The 16,277-nt window shown below is 32.9% G+C and overlaps 1 protein-coding gene across 1 annotated transcript; it reads left to right on the top strand.

Annotated features, from left to right (window-relative positions):
• The first annotated feature begins 317 nt into the window (after positions 1 to 317).
• LOC131634874 (cytochrome P450 CYP736A12-like) lies at positions 318 to 14,180 on the top strand. The gene is made up of 4 exons (XM_058905499.1): positions 318 to 1,013; positions 1,134 to 1,958; positions 8,542 to 9,126; positions 13,266 to 14,180. The coding sequence occupies exons 1-4, from the start codon at positions 318 to 320 to the stop codon at positions 14,103 to 14,105; spliced, it is 2,946 nt and encodes a 981-aa protein (XP_058761482.1). The 3' UTR covers positions 14,106 to 14,180.
• The last annotated feature ends 2,097 nt before the right edge of the window (positions 14,181 to 16,277 follow it).

Consider the following 16,277-nt stretch of genomic DNA (forward strand, 5'->3'; position numbering starts at 1 on the left):
GCTCGCTTTATTTTTGTATTTACTGTTGTATAATCTGTATGTGTTACTTCATTAGTATGAGTGTATGACAAGAAGAGTTGAAAAGTATTGTCACTTACAGTAATTATCAAAGTATATGGTCAATGGATTCATATGGTGTAGGTGTAGCGCTAGTCTCTTAGAGAGGGATGCCGTACGTAATAAATATGTCATACCTATGACGTAACATACACCACTCGTTTAGAGATACTAATCAAACGTGGAATAATCCACAAGCATGTACTCTATATAAGACTAAATTTGAGTTCGTGAAAGTACTCAACCTTTGTTACTTCACCATGTTTTCTGTAACAGAAATAGCACTATTTTCTCTCATTCTCTTCACTTTCACATACTTTTTATTCACATTTTTCTCAAAACCAAAACAGAAAAACATCAACCACAAAAAGCCACCAGGTCCACCAACCCTACCAATAATCGGAAACCTTCACATATTAGGTACACATCCTCATCAAAAACTTCACTCACTCTCCAAAAAATATGGCCCAATCATGTCCTTACAGCTTGGTCAAATCCCAACTGTTGTCATTTCATCTTCAAAAGCAGCAGAACTATTCCTCAAAACTCACGACTTAGTTTTCGCAAGCCGACCGATGATTCAGGGATCGGAAATGATATCTTATGGTTCCAAAGGGATTGCTTTTTCTGAGTATGGTCCTTATTGGCGTAGTATGAAGAAATTTTGCACTTTGAAACTTCTTAGTCCTTCCAAAGTGGAGATGTTTGCTCCTATTAGAAAAGAGGAGTTGATTGTTTTGGTTGAATCATTGAAGAAAACTGCTTTGGTGGGTGAGGCTGTGGATGTTAGTGAGGCTGTAGAAGGTCTTGTTGAAAATATTTTATATAAGATGGTATTAGGTGGGAATAAGTATGAGCAATTTGACTTGAAGAAGCTTGTTAAAGATACTATGAATTTATTTGGAGTTTTTAATCTGACTGATTATATTCCTTGGTTAGGAGTATTTGATCTTCAGGTATGTACTCCTTCTCTGATCTTGATTATAAACAACAACAACAAAAAATTATATGGATATCTAGATTGTAATTTAGTTTTTGTTAATCGAGATTATATATTAATTTAACTCCTTTGTTAGGGATTAACTCGAGGTTTCACAAAAATCGGTAAATCATTGGATGAGATGCTAGAGATGATATTAACGGAGCATGAACAAACTACTAATGTAGAGAAAGCTCGTGGTGAAGACTTTGTAGACATACTTCTTTCGATGATGCACCAAACCCTTGATCACGAAAGTGAAGAAAATTATGTCGTTGATCGAACTAACATTAAGGCTATTTTACTCGACATGATAGTGGCGACTATTGATACAACTACTACATCAATTGAATGGGTTTTATCTGAGCTATTAAGGCATCCAAGAGTGATGAAAATTCTTCAAAATGAGATACAAGATGAAGTAGGAAACAAAAAAATGATTGAAGAGAAAGATTTGAAGAAATTGAATTATTTAGATATCGTGATTGATGAAACCTTAAGACTTCATTGTGTTGTACCCCTTCTAATTCCCCGTGAATCTAGAGAGAGCATCGTAGTTGATGGTTATTTCATAGAGAAAAAGACTCAAGTTATCGTAAATGCATGGGCAATAGGGAGAGATCCTAATATTTGGTCAGAAAATGCTGAAGAGTTTTATCCAGAGAGATTTGTTAACAAAAAATTGAATTATCAAGGACAAGATTTTGAATCTATACCATTTGGTTCTGGTCGTAGGCGTTGTCCTGGGATTCAACTGGGCTTACTTACTGTTAAGTTGATTGTAGCTCAATTGGTACATCGTTTTAATTGGGAACTTCCATATAATATTAGCCCTTCAAACTTGAACATGGAGGAAAAATTTGGAATGACAATACCAAGAGCTCAACATTTGCACGCAATACCCCAATATCGTTTGGTTGATGTCAAACATGAATAAATCTAAGAATATTCAACAAGTTTACGAATAAATCTAAGTATAGTTGGTATATTAATGGTATTTGAATAAAATAAATTAATGTATAATATTTTATCTTTATCTATAATTTTATATAAAGGGGATACAAATTTTTAGGTTGATATATTTTCTATTCCACAATTACCCTTTCTTTTAATAACATAATTCTAAAGAGAAAGCATCAATTTAAATAACTTGTCTAAGTAATAACCATCAGACAGTTAGAAAAAAGAGAGATATGCATAAAAAACGACATAAAGTCGTAAACCTCATATTACCTCCGTTTTTTATTATAAGTTGTTTTGAATTTTTTACACATATTAAAAAAAATAATAATTGTTGTATACAAATGAGAAAATATAAAGGTTTTTATAAAATTGTCTTTCATTAATGACATGTGAAAGATAAATTTACATGATTGAAAGGGGGGCAAATAATAAATATTTGGCAAAATATCCTTTTTGGTCCTTTACCTTTACTCTGGGGACTAATTTGGTCCCTTAATTTTTAAAAAGACCAATATAATCCTTTATGTCTTCAAACCGTGCCATTTAAATCCTTTCTGTCTAATTCTCACAAACATCGTTTATGTGTGCATGTGTGGCATCCGGCGTGGCAGCTGACATGTCATATGTTCATGCTAAAGTCATCAAAATTCCAAACAAAATTTTAAAATTTAGTCTACACAAAAATCGAACTAAGGACCTCAATTAAGAGAAGGCACATCTCCATCAACTGAGCTATTATTCACTTGTAAATTAAAATCTTCATTTTAATGAATTAAATTATCCTTAAAGCTCAGAATACATTGTTGCTGCAACCATTCCTTTCTCTTTCACTTTTTCCAAAATGTCGTTCTATAAACACAAAGTATGAACACAAAGCATTATTTCTCAAACCCCAAAACACAACATACCAACAACAACATCAAAATAGGAACTTCAAGAAAACAAAACAATTCCAACAATAATTTATTCTGGTTTCGTAAAACAATCCATTACTATTACTTACAACTAGTAACTTCAAATTCATTATAGTAACCAATTTTGTAAATACAAACTAGGGTATTTCAATGTCTTTAAACTCATGAAAATGAGAATCCTAGCCTACTAAACAAAGACTAAACTTCTAGGTTAGACATCCTTTAGGTTCTTTGCGGCGAAATTGTGATCTTCAACATCTTTTTCTCCATCGGAATAGCGTCAAAATTGCGATCTTCAATTTGATTTGATTTCAGTTGTTCAATTCTTGATTTTATTATTAGTTTTCAAATCGATTTCTTTCTTATGTGTTTTTAGGTTTTGGGAATGGAATGTCCTTTTGGTTTGATTTTATTATTGTTCAATTCGATTTCTTTCTCATGCGTTTCTTTCTTAATTCGGTTTGGAATGACCTTTTGATTTGATTTGGTTTCTCATGCATTTCTGGGTTTTTGGATTTATGGGAAGATGATGAAGAACAATCTAGATAACCGAAGGTTTTTTGGGTTTGATATTTGGTTAGGTTAAATTAGGATTACAATAATTATATTTAATGTGTCAATTATATCAGAAAAGGTGAATTGGGTAAGTGGTAAGGTAATGTGCTTTGAAACCCTTGTGACCTAGGTTCAAACCTTGGTGAAAACAATATTTTTAAATTTTTATTGAAATTTTGGTGAACTTGATGATTACCATATGCAGCATCACAATATTTTTAAATTTTTTCTGGAAATTTTGGTGAACTTGATGATTACCATATGCAACATCAGCGCCAGGTGTATGTCAAGTTGTGCTGTATTTTGACTTTGACTAACGGAGTAAACGGAAAGGACTAGCATGACACTGTTTGAATACATAAAGGATTATATTGGTCTTTTTAAAAATTAAGGGACCAAATTGGACCCCAGGGTAATGTTAAAGGACCAAAAAGAGTATTTTGCTTAAATATTTAAAGATATAATAGAAAAAATATCATTAATTATTCAATTTTGGAATTGTAAAGCGACTTATATTTAAATACAATCGGATTCGGTATTCCTCAAATTTTGTCCTTAACAGGAGCTCGTTTACCACTCGAATTCAATTACTTGGTTTTTTTTTGACAAATTCAAACTTAACTCATATCATTAATCAAAAGATGTTCAATACAAGGAGGTATCAAATGAAAACTACTACGTCTAGACCAAGAATTGGCCGCCTTTGCTAAACAGTGGGCAACCAAATTCGCTTGACGTTTAATAAACTTTACCTCAAAGTTAGGATAAGAAAGCAACAAGGATTGTAAAGTAGAAATAATAAGACTAAACTCGGATCTACCCATGTGCTTTGATCGAAGGGCTTGAACAACCATTTGGGAGTCGCTTTCGAAGATGACATGCCGAAGATTCAAAGTTATAGCTCCTTGAATTGCTTCTTTAAGGGCAAGGGCTTCCGCTTCTAAAATAGAGTGATTACCTATATCCCAAGCCAAACCTGCAGATATAAAGCGACCAAGGTTATCACGAACACACCATCCTTTAATAGTGGTACCTTTTTTAGAGTTGAAACCTGCATAGACATTACACTTGTCCACCCCACATCAGGGGCTTCCCATCGCGTAGAAAGTTGGGTAGGATTAGCTATAATTTGATCCTATTGAGCCGCAAACCAAGCCTGCCAGTTACTTAGAGCCAACAAACCAAGAGTTGTGGCCTCATCATTCTCATTATTCCATAATTTATTATTTCTATTCCTCCATAACACATCTAACATAACAGCGACTCTCCCAGCAGTCTTCATATCCTCCCGACTACAAATATAAAAAATAAGAGCTTTAGCATCAACAAAGGAAACTAAACGGGATTCAATCACAGAGTACAAACCTGCTGCCCGCCAACAATGTTTAGTAGCATTACATCCAAACAACACATGCCAATCATCTTCAATATTAGCTTCACAAAACTGCCACCCTAACGGGCACTGAACATGAAATTGTTGGAGTCTTAGCCTGGTCGGTAAACAACCTCTACATATCCTCCATAAAAGATGTTTAACTTGAGGTGGTGCTTTGATGTTCCAAAGGCTACACCAATTCTCTGCCTCTCCTCCCTTTACATGTTTTGCTTGGTCTTCCCTCCAAAGTCTATACCCAGATCGCACACTATAAATCCCATTTTGCTCATCCTTCCAAATCATTTTGTCCTCTCTCACATCCTCGACCAAAGGAACATGAAGGATGCTTTCTTTAGCTGCATCATCAAAGAGATCACTAATCATCTGTACATCCCATTGTTTAACATTAGGCAACAATAGATATTTAACAGTAATATTATACGCACCTTGTCCTTGAGGGCCTTCTAAATACCCAACTTCCTTCCCTCGAAGCCAAGGCTCGCTCATTACCTTAATGTGACTCCCATCTCCTATAATCATTTTCATAGACTATTTTTAATACTATTATTATGACCTCTCATTTTTGAGAAGTTAATTATTTTACCAACTAATAGAAAAACAATAACAGATAAACAAAAATAAAGTATTGCACTAAAATAAAAATTTATGACACTTCAATGAGCTTATAAGCTATCAGTCGCAATCATCCGCTATAAGCTATAAGTCATCAGTCATCAGTCATCAGTCATAAGCTATAAGCTATCAGCTAGCTTATCAGTCAATCGCTATTTTTACCAAACAGACCCTTAGGTTTGCATTGATTAATGACAGACAAAAAAAAATGATCAATTAGATTTAGAGCCGTTATAAATTGAATACAAATTAAGTGATGAGTAATATTTGTAAAAATAAATATAATAAATCATGATTTAGACGTTAAAAATTGATTGAGCCAATTAAATTCATATTCATTATAAGTTTTAAATTTAGAATAAATGTGAAACTGATTAACACAATAATTAAGGAAGATGGAATATTTGACTGGATCTTCTATAATTAGTCAATTATTTTATTGCATACAAATATTTGTGAAACATAAAAAATATAACTAATATACACTATAGAAACAAAAAAAAAAAATTTAAATTAAAAAAGTACATTGTTATATAATCTAACCTGTAAATTTTTTTATTTTCAATTAAGACAATATTTTTTAAAATAAAACATTTAAATTTACAAATTCATAAAATTGATTTAATTTTTTTACAAATTAATAAAATAAAAAATATTAAAGATAAACTCACCATTGAAGTGTATTATTTAAAATATAAAAATTATTAAAATGAAATTCTTTTTTATTTTATACTTTCATATTATTATTAGTTATAATTTTATTAGGGATTATTAAAATAAAACTCACTTTTTATTTTTTGAATTAAAATTAAAATTAAAAAGAATGAAGAGTTTTATTAAGAAATATCAATTTTAGTGAGTTTTTTATTTGGGTTACAAATTGATAAAATAAAAAATATTAAAGATAAACTCACCATTGAAGTGTATTATTTAAAATTTAATAATTAATAAAATGAAAAAAATTTTATTTTATAATTTCATATTATTATTAGTTATAATTTTAGAAAATTTTAAAATAAAATTCACTTTTTATTTTTTGAATTAAAATTCTTAATTAAAAGAATGAAGAGTTTTATTAAGAAATATCAATTTTACTGAGTTTTTTATTTGAGAAAATTTTTGAGATTGCCATATCATCATTTAGCTAGGGTTTTGTCTAGGGTTGCTATCATAACAACCTTAGATTTATATTAAGTAGATAGATAAGAATCTTTCGGTTTTGAATAACTAAGGTTATTTTTTCAGTAACTATTAGTCGAAAAATATTAGTAATTATCTCCAAACCTTAAAGACACACATGCTAATGTAACGAAATAAACGCTATTCATTGCAATAGTGTCAACTTTAAAACTCAATTTTCAATATTTTTGAATATAATTCATTTTAAGTATTAGTGTGAACTTTCATAATTATAGAATTTTTTGATACTAACAAATACACCACACAGAAAAAAAATTATAAAATTTATCACACAAATAAGTTAAATTAAAATTAAATAAAAAAATACTCGACATTTTTGTTGTTTTTTCTTTTATTCAATTGTTTTTTATCCTATTTTAGAGAGATAGAGAGAATCATTTGCATTATTAAATTGAGAGAGAGACCTTTACATTGTTAAACTAAGAGAGAGACCTTTGCGTTGTTAAATAGGTCCTGAGAGAGAAAGAGAGAGCACTTTGCATTGTTAAATTGGTCGTGAGAGAGAGGAGAAAATAGAGTGAGAGAGAGAGTCTTTTGCATGGTTAAATTGGCAGAGAGAGAGAGAGAGAGAGCGAGAGAGAGAGAGAGAGAGAGAGAGAGAGGAGAAGGAGGGATTGAAAGAGCCTTTGCATCTTTAAACTAGTCGTGAGGATTCGTTTTTTAGTTTTGATTACTCAGTCATTAATAATAAATTACTAAAACATATTAAGAGTTTAAATATATCATCATTCTTATATTTTATAATGGTAGTCAAATAATAATATTTTTAAGGGTTAAATATATTTTTAGTTCCTATAAAATTATTCAAAATGATTTTTAGTCCCTATAAAATTACTTTTGCACTCAGTGTTAGTCCTTGTAGAGGAACTAAAAGTGAGTGAAAAAGTAATTTTATAGGGAATAAAAGTCAATATATTTTTTATAGGGACTAAAAGCCAAAATTGAGATATTTATAGGAACCAAAAACATAAATTGAGATATTTATAGGAACCAAAAACATATTTAACCCTATTTTTAAAAAAATATATATGTCAAAACCACCATAAAAAAATAAACACGCGTTAGCGTAATAAACATCGAATCCTTAATCCTTAATATATTAAAATCCTTAATATATTAAAATAGAATACACATTTAAGCGCCAAATTTTAAGTAAAATCCCGCCTAAACTATTTTTAAGCACATTATTTTCTTCTCTCTTTTCAACAAATATTAATATATTAATATTAATTAGTAGTTAATATTAATTACTCCACCATTAATTTTTATGCACTTCAACTATTTAATCAACAAAAATCCTTTAAAAAAATTATGGCATGCAATAGGTTTTTAGAATTTGTCTCGTGCATCGCACGGCATGAAATTACTGGTTGAGATTATACAAGTGATTAACTTAAATAATATATTTGGTCAGTAGTATTTTTTTAGGCGCGGCAATGTCTATTGGTTCATTAATATATAATTTAACAAAAGGAAGTTTTTGTCTTCAGCTCAACTTGAACCAGCTTGGTCTTTAAAAACCACAAATAATTGTCAATAATTTTGGCATTTCGTTTGAATAAATAATAAAAGTATAGAAAAATAAATAAATAGGAAGAGTAGGTGATAGAAAACAAGATTATGCTGCCAAGTTTGTCCAGTTTAAGAAGGCCTATAGTAGAGAAAGAATCTTTTGATACCCTTTTGAGTTTGATTATAAATCCACAAACACATCACTAGTTTAGAGACAACAATCCATTCATCTTAGAGACATGTCTTCTGCAGCAATAACAGTACTAGCTTTCCTTTTCATCACTTTCAGTTTCACATACTTTCTATTCACATTCTTCTCAAATCCAAAACAGAAAAACATTAACCACAAAAAGCCACCAGGTCCACCAACTCTACCAATTATTGGAAACCTTCACATATTAGGCAAACTTCCACATCAAAAACTTGAATCACTCTCCAAAAAATATGGCCCAATCATGTCCATACAACTTGGCCAAGTACCAGCTATTGTCATTTCATCTTCAAAAGCAGCAGAACTATTCCTCAAAACTCACGACCTAGTTTTCGCAAGCCGACCAAAGACTCAAGCATCTGAGATCCTGTCTTACGGTTCCAAAGGGGTGGCTTTTTCTGAGTATGGTCCTTATTATCGTAGTGTAAGGAAACTTTGCACTTTGAAACTTCTTAGTCCTTCCAAAGTTGAGATGTTTGCTCCTATTAGAAAAGAAAAGTTAAGTGTTATGGTTAAGTCATTGGAGAAAGCTGCTTTGGTGAGTGAGGTTGTGAATGTTAGTAAGGTTGTACAGAATGTTATAGAGGATATTGTGTATAAGATGGTGTTGGGTAGGAGTAAGTATGAGCAATTTGACTTGAAAGGGTTGGTTCAACAAGTAGGAATTTTGCTTGGAGCTTTTAATCTTGTTGATTATGTTCCTTGGCTTGGCAAACTTGATATTCAGGTATGTATAAGAAAAGAAAGATTAAGTATTTACTTTATTTTATTTTTGAGTAACCAAAGTATTGTGATTGTGTTATTTTAGTTGATATTGAGAAGTGACATAAACCGCAAATCTAAATACTTGAAATTAAGGTTTTAAATAGCAATACACTTTCAAAATCAAAGTCACCTCATCAAGGCCGTCTCAAGTTTTTGGAGGCCCTGTGTGGATTAGCCACAGTTTAACCATATAAAAAACTAATAGAGGCCTTATGTACTCATGATTTAACCTACCAAATATTTTATGAGGCCCTATTTATCTATAGTTTAACGCTGAAAATTTTGAGGCCCTGTGCGGTAGCCCGCTTTGCACGCCCTCAAAGACGGCCCTGCACCTCATCTCTACTTCATCTGCATTAAATATTTCATGATTTCATATTGTAGCATGTGATTTAATTATATTGCACAAATCATATTGTATAGTAATCCTTCTATTTTTTATTATATTTAAATTTTAAATTTTTAAAAAGTTTATTGAATAATTGATACAAATTTTATATATAAAAATATAATGAGAATGAGATTCTTTTTCTATTTTTATGTTTATAAATAATGTTTTGTGTAAGAATATTTTGTTGCGGCCTATCTTGCTATATAATGGATCTTTATTTAAAAATTTTAGATCGATTATTCTGTCTCGGAACCAGAAATAAATTCTTTAGTTTTGTTCAGAAATCAAAAATGAGTACAGTTGGTTAACTGGTGGTCTTGAACGTGGCTGCAATCTCTCTTTACGATAGCGTGGAGGTGGACCTGCATTGGTTATACCTTCCTCTTTGCATGTGAATTATTTTGATATTTTGCTTCAAGTAAAGAGAAGATTTAAGATGGATTGGACCTTTGGCCGATCTATAATAGTTGCCCCCAAGACTTTGTCGGGCACTGAAGGAGTCAAAGAAAGCCTTAAGTATCATTGACCAGTCTTCATGTCGTGTTCCGATGTGGAATGAAATTGAGGCGCTTTGGATCAGTTTTGAAAAAAATAACGAGGAACATGCACATTTAATGTAGTTCAATTAGTGGAACAGTTCGTCACCTTTTTTGATACGTGCGGTGACATGATCAGTTAGGGTATGGTGCACTTTATAGAGTATTTGAGGACAAACGAGTTGGTGTGTATCCATGAGTGGAAATCTAGTAGTTGGTCTTGTGGTTTCTTTTCATAGTTGGTCTTTATCTTTCAGTAGAAAAACATTTATATTCCTCCTTCTTTGACATTGTCACTAGAATGATTAAGTGTTTCACTTAAAGCTTTCACCTTTTTTCCATTCTTCCTGCTTCATCAATACTATATAACTAGGTACCTTCTTAATTCAAATTTATCTTTGGCATTTCTCATTTTCTAGTCAGGATGAGCAATAACACGATTGATTTAGTCAGCGATTCAGAAATTGAAACTTCATTTGCTTCTATGCTGGGGACTTCCTCAAATATTCACCTCCCTTATCTTAGTAGAGATCACATAAGGCCGTGAATTATATCCATATCTAACAATTCTGGCTCATAAAGGCTATCCGAAAATTCTTGGAGGAAGAAACTTTTTCTTCTGGATCATTAGACGCCCTTATATCGAATTTTGGAGGAAGAAAAAATAGCGCTAAAGTCCCTATACCCCTTCGCGTCTTGGTAGAAGAGGAGATACAAGCCAATTTGAATAGGAGGAAACACGGTAAAGATTATATTCAGCTTCATCTGCGGACTGATGACTGTGAGCCTAGTGACGTTGATGTGCTGGCTCATTTAAATCTTTGAAACCGACCATTTACGCTAGCGTATGACTGATTGGATGCAAAAGTAGCATGCACTTCCTCGACTATGAGCACTAAGGCCGCCCTAATTGATGCTAACACTGTGATCGGCGATCCTTTGGAATATTTAATCCTTCCAATGTCAGAGTAGAAAAGGATATGAAGTTCTTTTAATGACTGCATGGTCCCGTTTTATGAACGCATGTTTACAAGAATAGGACTTCGGTTGCCTTTTTCTAAATTTGAGGTAGCCGTCTTGAAACATTTAAAATTTGCTCCTTCCCCGCATCATTAGGGGTATGGGCATACATAAGAGTGTTCGAATTGTGCGCCGAGCAAAAATCCTGTAAGCCCTTTATTAGCTAATTTTTTATCTTTTCCATCCGAGGTATACTTCCTTGGGAAAATTTTGTAACTATGGGCTTACATACTTTTTCCCAATCAATAATTGGTTCAACCCCTTTACTCTGAACTGAGGTGACTTCCAAGGATGTTTTTTATTGGTGAAGCCACTCACCCTCACAACTCATTCTATTTTCTGCAATCTCCCTACCAATTCTCCTTGCTTCTGTCGGATTTCATATCTGAAGTATTGGTCCAAACTTCATTTTAACCAGACTGTTTACTCATATTGCACTAGGCAAAGTTCTATTTCTTCAATTGAGGTGATGATGAAGAAGGAGATGCAATACTAGTTTCAAGGTCTAGGCTACGAAGACGAGTTCAGCCCTAGTGAGGTGCCTCATGCTGATGTAAGGAAAAGACGAATTGATACTCATGTTATCTTGAGTGTAGTTACCCAAGAGGAATGAAGAAAGATTTTTGGAGAGGGCAAAGTCTTCGGGTTTTTTTTAAAACATGTGTGATTGTGTTTTGCAGACGGTATGTATAAAAGAAACAAGTTGAACACGTTATATATATATATATATATATATATATACTTGCAGACGCACAAGGTATTCGGGTTGTGGTGAACAATAGGACTTCTGCCTCCTCCCCCACTCTTTTGATGACTAATGTTCATGTCCCGATCCCTTTTCCTACCCTGATTATGGAAGCTTCTGCTCTCGAAGTGGATCATCTCTTGGAAGTTATGTAACACCCGAGGCCAACGAGGGCGGGGAGTGGCTGTCAGTGCACGAGGGATGACAATGAGACACTCCCGAGGCCGAAGAGGACGAGGAGTGGTCGCCGAATTCACATCGAAATGAGAGGGATCATGAAGTTATGCAGGTATGGGACTGCATGGATGAAGGACTACTTATAAGGATTGATTGGTACTACATATACGAACAAAATGCATCTTCTTTTCGGTAGCCTAACAAATAAGAACTCCACAGTTAAGCGTGCTTGACTTGGAGTAGTATTTGGATGGGTGACCTTCTAGGAAGTTTCCTAGAATGCGTGTGAGTAAGGACAAAATATGTTGAGAAGACCCGTGTTGGTTTATAGGGTCGGTCAGTAATCGTGAAAGCAGATTGTGGCATTACATGTTGCACCCACTTTGATAGTGGAAGAAATAAACTCGCCTCCAACTTTGACAAAGAGGGTCTGTGACGAGGAACAACAGTCTCCTCGGGTTGAGTGCTCTTCAAAATAGACTCAGATCACTAAGGGCAATGCTTCCGATGAGGTAACCCCCTTAATGAAGATATTAGATGTCTTTTCATCCTAGCTTCCCTGTAATCTTGAGCAGGCAGTCACTGCTGTTTTGACGTTGAATTTTTCCTTCATCTAGAATATCCCTAAAGGGGATATGATGGAACTGGCTTCTCATCTTGCACACAACATGTTCAAAGTTGGTTACATTTTTCTCTTGTCTCTACTAGAGGAGGTGATGTCTTGGCGCCACATTTGACGTTATTATTCTGTTTCGAAACCAAAAATGGATGCTCTATTTCTGTTTGTAAACCATAAATGGATACAATGGATAACTAGTGGTCTTGAACGGTGGCTCAAATATCCTTTACGGTGGCGCAGGGTGGTTCTTCATGGTTAGAATTCCAACGTCCAAGTTAGTTCAAGATTCAAGATGAGCATAGTGAAAATGGAGATCAGAGATTGTACTTTGCTCTTGACATGTGAACTATTTTTATATATTTTGGACCGAGTAGAGTGGATTTGAGATATATTAGACCTTGGTCAATTGGGCCTTTGACTAGTCCAAAAAAACCCTAAATAGGAGAAAATTAGAAAGAAAAAAATCATTTATTTTAACCAAGTCTAAAATATTTCCCCGTTCACTTAACTATTTCTTTTATCAATTTTACTCCTAATTTACATGTATGATTATTTTAAGTTCATTGAAAATATTCATTTTATGATTGATTTTATTTATTTAACTTATTGTTAGGGATTAACACGGGCTTGCAAGAAAGTCAGTAGAGCAGTTGATGATGCACTAGAGGTGATAATAACAGAACATGAACAAGCTACTAATGTAGACAAAATCCTGTGCGAAGATTTCATAGACATACTTCTTTCAATTGTATACCAAACTATTGATCAGGAGAGTGAATCAAATGATGTCATTGATCGATCTAACATCAAGGCTATTTTACTCGACATGTTACTAGCAACAATTGATACATCTTCTATTTCAACTGAGTGGACTATATCTGAACTTGTCAAGAATCCAAGAGTCATGAAAATCTTGCAAAATGAAATACAAAATGAAGTGGGAAATAAAAGAATGGTTGAAGAGAAGGATTTGAAAAAATTTATTTACTTAGATATGGTGATTGATGAAGCCATGAGACTTCATCCAGTTGGGCCCTTACTAATCCCCCGTGAATCTAGAGAGAGTATAAAAATTGATGATTATTTTATAAAAGAAAAGACACGAGTTATGATAAATGCATGGGCAATAGGAAGAGATCCGAATGTTTGGTCCAAAAATGTCGAAGAATTCTACCCAGAGAGATTCATTGATAAGAAAATGAATTATCAAGGACACGAGTTTGAATCAATACCATTTGGTTCCGGCCGTAGGCGTTGTCCTGGAATTCAATTGGGATTAACCACTATTAAACTTGTTACAGCACAATTGGTGCATTGTTTTAATTGGGAACTTCCATATAATATGAGTCCTTCTAATTTGAATATGGAGGAGAAATTTGGGCTCTCTGTGCCAAGAGCTCAAAATTTACACGCAATACCGAAATATCGTTTGGTTGATGTCGAGTTGGATTAAGTCTAAGAATAAATTGTATTTGTATTCAAGAAAATTACTACCAATAAAGATGCAATATTATAAGTCTATTAATGATGCTAGCATAAAATAAGTTAATGAAGATCGGTTGTTTTCAATGTGTTAATGACCAACGTTCAATGGAAAGAACTTATCAGTTAAATCCCTCGTCTTGTGTTTTTACTCAAAGTCTTTGTTTCATTTATATACTATTATTAATAATCTAATATACATTTATAAAAATTAGGGTAATGCTAACTTGTGCCCCAAGGGCACATGTTAAGAAAATATAAATGGACTGTTTGTATTGAAAAAGTAAATAAATTAATTAACTATGAACTTTTAATCAAATCAATGTACAATTTTCAAACACAAAGTTTCTATATCCAACATAAATATTCCATTTATAGATTTCTAAATATGTGTCTTTAGGGCACAAGTTAGCATTACCCTAAAATTTAAAGTACCTGAAAAAATCACAATTGATCTTCTTACTAAAAGTTATAACTTTTCTAATTTAAAGGTTAAAAGTGTCTAATTACACCTTGTTGCAATTATATGCATTTGGTATTAAATGATGCTTATGTGTCACTCTTACATTTTTTCTTCCTCATTTTATATTATTTTAATCACTAATTAAAGGTTAAACTGTCTATTAAACTTCATTTTCTATTACAATTTGCATTATTAATATCCATTATCAGTATTATATTATTATGACCATACCCATACGTTTAACTTGCTGCAATTCCAATAATCACTAATCCTTTTTTCAATCAATTATTAAATTGGTGCTCTGCTTAATGCATCAGAAACTTAAATTTACAATTAAAGTTGTAAAAGTTTTCAATTTTCAATTTCACTGTCCTCCCATTTATATTCTCTTTATATCAAGAATGAGAGTTGCAATGAATATCAACCGATTGCTAACTTCGAATTAGCAAATTTTAATCATTTTCCTTCTCTTCGGTTGATTATCATTTCGGAAAATTTGTTTTCTTCTTCCTTCATCTGAGCTAAAATATTCTGGATGTGTATTTGTTTGTGTGTTTTAGTTCTCCCTGCGTCGCCGTGCGCCACCTTATGATTTTTCTTGCTTAGACGTGGTTTTGATTTGTTATGAAAATTGGAAGAGGAATTCATGTTGTTGCTTGCATATATATCTCTACTGTGGATTATAGGTTCTTATTTAGTTCTGGGTCTTTTCAACCCAAGTACTCTATTCTCATATTAGCTCTTTTGTGATAACTTTTTCTGGGTTTTATAATACCATTCTTTGCCGATTTCTTCTGGGTTTTATGATAGCTTTTTCTAGATTTTGTGCTGCCGTTCTTGGCCGATTTCATTTTTAGGGATGTTGAGTTCTGTTTTTTTGTTTATTTCTCTATTTTTTTCTTTTTAAAATAAAACATCATATTTAACTAACTAACCTTTCTTTATGTTTTATCTAGGTTGCAGAAACTCCTCAGGAAACTGCTGAAGAGGCTAAAACATATGCTCGATACAAATACCCAATCATGACAAAAACTCAAGGCAATTCCAGGCTTTGTGTAGTTGAAGGAGAATTTACGGATTCTCAGATTGTTGTGATGCTTGTGAGAGTGTCATGGGAAAGACAGCATTCATTTGTATGCTGGTATGCTTTTAGTCTTATTTATTTCTTTATGAAACTGCAATATTGCATAATTTTACCATATCTATTCACCTTTTCCTTTTGTTCATGCAGTTTATTGAAACCCGACCTTATAGAAAGTGGATCTTAGGTGGAGATGCCTGAGTCCAATGTTTCATACAAACCTCAAAAAATTAGTCCTAAGTTCCAATCAACTGTTAGACACCTGTTACATCAAAAAATTTGTGATGCATATATATCATATTCCAAAATTTGCCTATCATATTTTGACTCACATGACTTTCATTTGCTCAAAACTATGCAAGGATTGGGCACACTTACCTATCTCCTAAGCAACAAGCCTCTAACTAGGGTTTTCTTCTCTCTTCAGGTAAAATCAGGTTCTGATACTTCAAGTGGGCTTCATGACTTCTCATATACCTCAAAGAGTCCTTACATCAAGTTGCAAGCTCTGATTCACAAGATTGTTCAGTCAAGTGCTCAAATGATCAACAGTCGACTAGTTTGACCTAAAAGTCAACTATGGTCAAACCACAGTCAAA

The sequence above is a fragment of the Vicia villosa genome, unplaced genomic scaffold (genome assembly GCF_029867415.1).
Source record: "Vicia villosa cultivar HV-30 ecotype Madison, WI unplaced genomic scaffold, Vvil1.0 ctg.001374F_1_1, whole genome shotgun sequence".
Classification (NCBI taxonomy): Eukaryota; Viridiplantae; Streptophyta; class Magnoliopsida; order Fabales; family Fabaceae; genus Vicia; species Vicia villosa.

What these genes read in the sequence shown, in the direction of transcription:
- LOC131634874 (XM_058905499.1), top strand. Translation starts at nt 318, where the DNA reads ATGTTTTCTGTAACAGAAATAGCACTATTTTCTCTCATTCTCTTCACT. An exon ending in TAGGAGTATTTGATCTTCAG is followed by an intron (nt 1,014 to 1,133) that starts GTATGTACTCCT and finishes CTCCTTTGTTAG; the next exon opens with GGATTAACTCGAGGTTTCAC. An exon ending in CCCAATATCGTTTGGTTGAT is followed by an intron (nt 1,959 to 8,541) that starts GTCAAACATGAA and finishes AACCACAAAAAG; the next exon opens with CCACCAGGTCCACCAACTCT.